Here is an 8,120-nt window from a genome sequence, read left to right on the forward strand (position 1 = left end):
AGTTTTCCAACCCTTGCTCTGCTGTGGGCTCACTGGTGATGGGGAGAGAACTTCTCCAGGCCAGAGTTTCTCCGGCTCTAAGATAGGGGTCAATCAAGATCATTCCTGAAGTTCCTTCTGGCTCTGAAATCAGTTCTCATTCCCTCCATCACTGTGAGAAGAAAAGCCTGTTATGACCCACTTAATGACACTGAAATCAGTTTCCATTATTTACATGGGCAGATTTGTTCTCATTCTAGCTGCAGTGCCAAGTAGAAACGTGTGCACCGGAAGTCACACACGATGTACGCACTGAACCTTTGCTATAATAAGCATCTATGGAGGGAACATGACAGCATTTTTTAACTACTAAATTATCAAAGAATTACTATTTTTCAAAATCACAGATGAAAAGTTTTGTGACAAAATACAATAAAATTATAGCAGAATACTTTAAAGTGTACTCTTGAATGTTACAGTGACGAACACGACTGACTTGATCTTTGTATTTTTGTAGCTTTATATTTTTGTGCTGTACAGGAAACACTAAATTTGTCACAAACTCATTTCCAAAAACTTGCGTCCATAAAGGGACAAGTTCTTCTTTTTTCTTCTTCTTTGAAGTAGCAACATGAAAAAAAAAAAAATTAAGAGCTTTTCTAAAAACAGAAGCTGAGTCTTGAAAACAGAAATGTTCTGTGTGGATTCTCTTGCAGTCATTCCTAGGTTTCTGCAAGGTACACCGAGGCAGAAAACCTTGCTTCTAGTTTCTTCTCAACCTTGACCAGCTCTGTGAGGGCAAAGATATCATTTGTCTCACTTTTCCTCTCCTTTGAAATACTCACCACAATCACAGTCATCACTGTCCTCCCCGCTCTACTGGACGAAAGGTACTTGAGTGCCAGGACTGTCTCCGCAGCTGTCTCCACGCCCAGCACCTAAGTTACTCAGTATTCACTGAATGCACTTTTTAATGTAGCTGTAAAACGAGGCAGTTTGGACAAATTTCTCATGGCATTTCCATCTTTGGTTCTAATATATATTAATTTACTTTGAATTATCTAGAGTTGGCCTTTTCCCTTCACCTTAATTTATAGCCTTTTATTGCATACTAGCACTTTTTCTTAATTACGTCTTAATTCAACTGGAAGCAGTATAAGCAGCTAGACTGGGACTACGTTTAGACAAGAAAGGATTCTCTGAGTGATACAGAATGTGCTGCTGAACCCAACTGGAACACAACTACCTCGGGAAGTTGTGGTTTGTCTCTAAAACAAGTAAAAAAAAAACTAAAAAAAACTAAAAAGGTAGATAAAGGCAAATCAACTTCAGAACAATTTAGAAGTATAGAATTTGATGTTCTAAATTTTACAGATGCTAAAGCACAGTACATCTTGTGACCCTCCCAGGAATATAATCCAGCACTACATGGTAGCCTTTTGTTCCAGCAAGACTCCAGCAGGCCCTGCAGTTGGGGATCCGTATTTCTTTAATGTTAAGTCAAAGCTCATTATAACGCATCCTGTTACAATGAAAATCTTTTACTTATTCTGGAAGCCCACTCAATTTTTTGAGCAACATTATATACAACCCAACAGATACAATGAAACCCTTGACAACACTCTGAAATGTTGTAGCTAAATTACAAAGAGTAATTGGATAGTGTAGTCAACTGCAAAAGAGCATTTATTCTCATATTGTGCTGAATGTTAGATGACATATAAAATTCAATTGGGAAAATATAAAAAGAACTGTGCTTCTTCTTTGAACCAGAGTAGGATAAAAATGAGGGTACATAAACCCTAGGTGGGAAAATATATTAATTCATTGTGCTTTTATATATTTTTCTTGCTACCTATTCCAAGTTATAAACCTTAAATCTGTGTATCTGGGTACTATTTATTTTATCTCAAGTACAACATAATACTAGGCAGTCTTTACAATCATTTTCTATTAGCCGTATGAAGTATACTCCGATAAGAACTCTGTAAAATCATTTTCTTTTAGAAGGCATCAAATATTCAGGGAACTTTATTTTTAAAGAACAAATCAAATTAAGACATAGCTTCCATTGACCCAAACATGCATAATCCATCCTTAATATAAAATGCACTCAATTGGAAAATTACACATGAAATACAAAGGGAATGCAACTTTACATGTCAAATGATTGCTAGCTGTAGCAATTTAACAGTCAAATTAATAGACATTGTACATTTAAGAAAAACAAAACACAAAAAACACCAACATCTTAAAGTCAATTATCTATAGTACACCAAGGGAAATTCTGATATGGAATGGTTTGACTCAAAACAAAGAATAAGGCACCTGCTGTGAATTTAAAATAACTCTCATTTTTAAAGTTACAATCAAATAGAATCAGTTAACCAAGACGCTTGTTTCAAAGAGGGAAACAAGTATAGGGGTTGACCTCCTGGGTGAGAAAGGCAGGTAACAATGAAGATAAAACTGCTGGCCTCAGGTCAGCTGATTCTTGTCCAATTCCAGAGTAGTCAAATTCCCGATAGTCCTTACCACTCCCCCTCCCTCACTCTCCCATACTTTTGGGCATCAGAAGCTCTGAGGTTCACACTGTGTATAGAGTAGGTAGCAGATTTCCCTTCTGTTCCTCTTAAAACAGCTTATTTTAAAAGAAATATCCTGAGGCAATTAAAGCAAACAAACAGCTTTCTTTCCAATTAATTAATACAAAGATACCTCTCAGGCTTTTTTCATCAAGTTATGGCTAAGTATTTCAATAGCCAACACTTGCAGTTTTCAACAGTAACAGAAAACTCCAAATCTGCCTTCTCACTCGCCCTTACCATTAGTACAAAGAAAATCTGATCAATCATAACCTACAAAATCATACAAGGGGAAGACTAGAGTGATCCCTTATCAGTAAATCCATTTAATTACAGATGACACTTTAGTCTGATGTATCTAGAACCCTAACAGAATTTTAATCATAAATCTAGAAGAAGAATTTCCAAACTAAGTGTAACTTTTTAGTTGATGTGCCTTTTTGGTGTTAAAAGTGCTAGCAAATGCTAAGATGTCTTATGGCACATTGGGCTCAACAGCATGTCCTGATGAGGCATCCGTTTTTTAGTAGTATTTTCCCCTAAGAGGTTGTCTACCATAGTAGACCCCTCTGAAACATTAAAGTAATCCTGGTGAAATCGGTTACATAAACAAAGCTTCCCTGACTTTACTCCACCATGATAGCTTTTAGTAAAACTGAAGTGACTGATTAAGTTACAAAATGCTCAACCAAGTTGTCTTCTTATGGCATTTTAGGTTAGTATATTCACTCATGCAAAATCCAAGGTAGTGTAATGGAAATAATACTGTTCAAATAAATGTTGTGGCTTTAAGCATCTCCCTTTACATTAGGCATTTAGAAGCTTTTAAAATGCCCTAGGTGCTAAAGATCGTGGGAAATCTAGGCTAACTGTATAGTTGTTCCATTTATAAGCACCTTATTACAGGGCAGGGACATGACCCTATATGGGAGTGTGCTTTCCATTCAAGGTATTGTAATAAGTGCCTAGCTATATAAAAACTGTAAGATTCCAAATTTTAAATTAAGCTAATTGCATGTACACATTAAGATTAACAAAATCCAGACCCTGTCTACACAGACTTAATCTAATTATCTATACTGTATGCTATTTTAATAACCACATTTAAAAACTTACTCTTAAATGACTGAATAAGTAGGGTCCACTACTATAGCTTAACAATAAAATTTTATTGCTTTATTCATGTGGTGCTTTTGCAAGGCACTGTGGTATGGACTAGAAACTTGGAATGACTCGTGAAGAAACCTTGGAATGACTCATGAATGATGATAGGAAAAGTCATTCTGAGGCAGGATGATTTACTGAATCGTTTTTAACCAGGGTATCAAACATCGGGAATGAGTTCAAGTTAAAATTCACAGGAGATGGAAACATCTTAAGGTCAGTCACTTCACATGCCCATCCTGATACTTTGAATAATCTGGAAAATTGCTGTAAAGAAAAAGAGCAAATATTAAAACACGCTTTGAGTAAAACAGGTCTGGCAAATATTTAATAAGGTAGTTTGGGCCCAAGAGTATCCTTAAAAAATTACTTGCAAATGCCATGTAACTTCATTGTAGTAAGAAATAAAGACGGGCCCCCCTAATAAAACAATTAAATGTTCATAAGTTATTTTGTTAAATCTCAACTTCTCTGAGTTTTATGTCTAAATGTGCAAGAGTTTGAAAGCAAGCAATCATTTTAGAAAAAAACCTGAAGTACCAAAGCAAACAGGTTTTGCAAGCACAGAATTATTCTGGTTTATCGCTAAATATTGTGTGTCCTTTGAAGGCCTGGCCCCTAACGTACGCAAGTTTCCTCATTCTCACAAAGCTGAAATTCGATCATCTTTAGGTTATATAAATTGCTTGGCTCTTGGCCATTTATCAGGAAAGCTTCCAGTTGGTAAGTGTAGGAGACAGGCCACGTTAAATGTTTGAACCTCAATAACTTTAGAATGCCAGAATGTGAAAACACAGAAACATGTACCTCGGTATCAACAACTTATATAAGACAATAAAGGAGGAAAGACATTCGGTAGCACATCTGCAGAGGGAAGGGTCTATTCTTACGCTAGCAGCAGGCTACCCTGATAACGAATTTTCCTACCATATGTCAAACGTTTCTCTCATTAATGTAGAGACATTTGTCCCATGTTAAATCGCCACGTTTCCTCTACGTGAATCCGTTCTTTGCACCAGCTTTGCCCTGTAAAACACTCTCAGTTTCGGCATCAAGATGTTCGATTCTAGGACATATTCAATTAAGTTAGACTATCCATGTGTACGTGATGTTCAAAAGTTTCTTTTCTTTCTTTTTTCTTTTGCAAAGGTGTTGACAATGGAATCGCAAAACATTCTTTATCTCCTTGCGTGTGATGTGTGTGTTGTTTTTTTTTTGGTTTTGGTCTAAATTGCTGCCGACTGATCCTCAGTCAGGAGCTGACCTCCTTTCCTGGTCTCCTGCGAGCACAGACCCAGCCGGGGGAAGTTTCTGGAGCACCGCCCTCCGTGCAGCTGGGACAAGTAAGTGGGTTCGGAGGAGGGAATCGCGGGGCGCTCCCGGCAGGTGGTGGGAACTACGGTTAGGTCACCACCGAGGGGCCACCACGTCATCCCCCGCCGTCCTCCGACGGCGCCCCCACACTCACCAGAACCGCACACCACGAAAATGAAGAGCGCCAGTAGCCAGGGTCCCACGGACGCCTTCTCTTCGGGAGCGTTTCTCTGCAAAAGGGAAAAGCCGCCGTTGCAGCAGCAGCGCCCACTCGGCCCGGCCCCGGCCCGGCCCGGCCCGGCCCCGCGCGGCGGCCCCGGCCGGCGGCGCGCGCCCTTACCGAGGTCTTGGCGACGTTGCCGCGCTGCGTGATGTTCTTGCTGTGCTTCTCGTTGGCCATCCGGATCCGCTGCTTGGCCACCATCTTCGCGGCGCCACCTGCCCCGGCCGCCCTCGGGCCGCGGCCGCTCGGCTCGGTGCCCACGCCGCGGGGCGAGGCGGTTGTCGCGCGGGCCGCGGGGCCGGGCGCGGGCGCGCTGGGGCGGGGCGCGGGCTCAGCGGCCGAGCGCGGCGGGCGCGCGGGGGGCGAGGGCAAGGAGACGCGACGCCGCCAGCCGACCTGCCGCCCGCCGGCTCCGACTGCTCCGGGCTCGGCTGCCAACGTCAGCACTGGGCGGCCCCGCCCCGCGGAAGCGCGGGCTCCGCCTGCCGGGGGCGGGGCGCCGGGCGCGGGGGTGCCGCCCGCCCACGTTCCGGGCGCGGCGTCCCCGCCGCCGCGCGTGCGCCCTGGCGCCGCCGCGCCGCCGCCGCCTCCAACCGGAAGCGCGCGGGACCGAGGCGGGCGACCCCGGAAGTGCCTCGTGGGGGCCACGCCGGAGCAGACGTGTAGGGGCCGGGTTTGGCCCGCGTGAACTCTGACCCGAGCGCGGGGGTTTCTCTTTCCGGGACAAGATGGCGCCGCCCACGCCTGTGCTCGCGGGTGAGTGCTGCGCGGGCCGGGGTCGGCCTCTCCCGGGCGCGAGCTCTCCGCGTCCCCGTCCTGGCTGCGGGGGGCCGGCCTGTGCTTGTGGGGCCGGGGGCCGGGGGCTTCCTCGTGCAGCGTGGCCGTGGGAAGCGGGGTCCTCCGCCTCCGGCTGCCGCTCTCCCCTCCCGTTTGCTCGTCCATCGCTCCTCCCGCCGCTCCCTGCCGCCCACGTGCCGAAAGCGGGGAGACGGCAGGTGCCGGCGGGATGGGCCGCCCCGACTTCGCAGCGATGTCGCTGCAGGGACCCCGCCCCGTCGACCCACCTCCCTCTTGCTCGTCCACCGCTGTCCCCGCCGCTCCCTGCCGCCCACGTGCCGAAAGCGGGGAGACGGCAGGTGCCGGCGGGATGGGCCGCCCCGACTTCGCAGCGATGTCGCTGCAGGGACCCCGCCCCGTCGACAGACCTCCCGTTTGCTCGTCCATCGCTGCCCCCGCCGCTCCCTGCTGCCCACGTGCCGAAAGCGGGGAGACGGCAGGTGCCGGCGGGATGGGCCGCCCCGACTTCGCAGCGGCGGCGCTGCAGGGACCCCGCCCCGTCGACCCACCTCCCTGACAGCGTGAAAGCACGCGGCTCCTTAGTGAGGAGGGAACGTAAACACAGCACTCGGCCCTCCAGGACCACACACGATGAGCACGTGGCTTGAGGACAGCGGTGGGACTGCCCTGGGAAAGGGGAGCCGTGCCCGTGCCCGTTCACAGGGGCGCAGGTGTGGTCCCCGGTGGCAGCAGAGCCCGAGATAAAGAGAACGTAGCCGTGTTTGATGTCGACAGGGCTGTGAGCATCTTAGAAGGAGAGTGTTGGAGGGTTCCCGAGGCGTTGAGGCCGAGGCGGAGTTGGTCATGTTGGGGAAGGTAATGGACTTAGTCTTGGACGATGTCAGGGAAGATTCTGGACCAGGGTAGTGGCTAGGAGTCTCAAGTAAGGAGGGGGGAGGGGAAAAGAAGGCTTTGATTAAATCACCAGCCACTTAATAACTTACGGAGAAGGAAAAAGAAATCATTGGGAGAGAAGTCGTTTATGTTCGTTCGTGGAAGGGGATTACTTCCTCCTGAGCCTTGAGAAGAACCTTTGAAGCTTTTGGACTTCTTGCCGGTCCACGTTTTAAGATCTTTGTTATTAGACACTGTGCCCACTCACATTCAATTTGTCTACTACAGTTTACTCATCAGACATGTATCAAATACTGACTATCAGTTGGTAGATAATATGCCAAGCAGGTACTGTTTAAAAGACATAATTACATACTTAAATGAATCTTTTTCTCTAGCTTTATAAAGGTAACGTGTATGCTATTCACAATTTTTGGAATACTAAATGCTTCTTTGAACTCTAATTTTAAAACTTAGTGCATTTAAAAATCCGATAAACTTTCTTCCTTTTTAAAATCTGAGCAGCGGCTCCTCACTGCTTACAGGGTAAGTTTGGCACAGCATGTGGAGTTCTTCGTAATCCTTGAACAGCCCTTGGCATTAATATCCTTGCCATTCCATCCTATTTTGTGCTCCATCTATATTGAACTGCTTATAAAACCCTTGAACAACCTATTTCTTCAGTCTCCAACGATCCTATTTTTCTTCGGCATCTTTTTATCTTTTAAAATTTATTTCAGCCATTATTGCTTTGTGAAGCTTTCCTCCCTCTTCTCTTCTCCCTCTAATCACTGCCCAGGCTACTTTTGTACCTCATATGTACTTGATTTTCCCCCCCTTATTACATAGGGTAATTGTGTAGTTACTAGTTAGATGCTTTTCTCCTTTGCTAGACTGTGAACTCCTTGATTGTAGGGATAGTCTTATTCACTCCTCTGTTTTTCAGTGTCAAGTACAGTGCCTGGTAAACATTGGACACTCTAAATGTTTAATGTTTAACAGTTTTCTTACAGTGCTTAAAATCAAGGAATTTGTCTGAGTGTAAAGGCTACCCAGTCAGCCTACCCATCCTGTCTTCATATTCATATGGGCCCAGGGAGATTACATGGTCAGATTCACATGTCGGATTGGTAGAGGCAGGATTACATTCAGCCATTCAACTTCATGGTCTTCTTATTTTTTTC

The 8,120-nt window shown here is 45.7% G+C and overlaps 1 protein-coding gene across 1 annotated transcript; it reads right to left on the reverse strand.

Moving 5' to 3' along the window:
- Positions 1 to 1,819: 1,819 nt before the first annotated feature.
- SERP1 (stress associated endoplasmic reticulum protein 1) lies at positions 1,820 to 5,508 on the reverse strand. The gene is made up of 3 exons (XM_036243436.1): positions 5,383 to 5,508; positions 5,197 to 5,272; positions 1,820 to 3,995 (listed from the first exon to the last, which is right to left on the reverse strand). Exons 1-3 carry the CDS (start codon positions 5,464 to 5,466, stop codon positions 3,955 to 3,957), a joined length of 201 nt encoding a protein of 66 aa, XP_036099329.1. The 5' UTR covers positions 5,467 to 5,508; the 3' UTR covers positions 1,820 to 3,954.
- Positions 5,509 to 8,120: the final 2,612 nt, after the last annotated feature.

Source organism: Molossus molossus, unplaced genomic scaffold, assembly GCF_014108415.1.
Source record: "Molossus molossus isolate mMolMol1 unplaced genomic scaffold, mMolMol1.p scaffold_m16_p_5, whole genome shotgun sequence".
NCBI classification, from domain to species: Eukaryota; Metazoa; Chordata; class Mammalia; order Chiroptera; family Molossidae; genus Molossus; species Molossus molossus.

What these genes read in the sequence shown, in the direction of transcription:
- SERP1 (XM_036243436.1), bottom strand. Translation starts at nt 5,466, where the DNA reads ATGGTGGCCAAGCAGCGGATCCGGATGGCCAACGAGAAGCACAGCAAG. An exon ending in GCAACGTCGCCAAGACCTCG is followed by an intron (nt 5,273 to 5,382) that starts GTAAGGGCGCGC and finishes TCCCTTTTGCAG; the next exon opens with AGAAACGCTCCCGAAGAGAA. An exon ending in TTTCGTGGTGTGCGGTTCTG is followed by an intron (nt 3,996 to 5,196) that starts GTGAGTGTGGGG and finishes TTTTCTTTACAG; the next exon opens with CAATTTTCCAGATTATTCAA.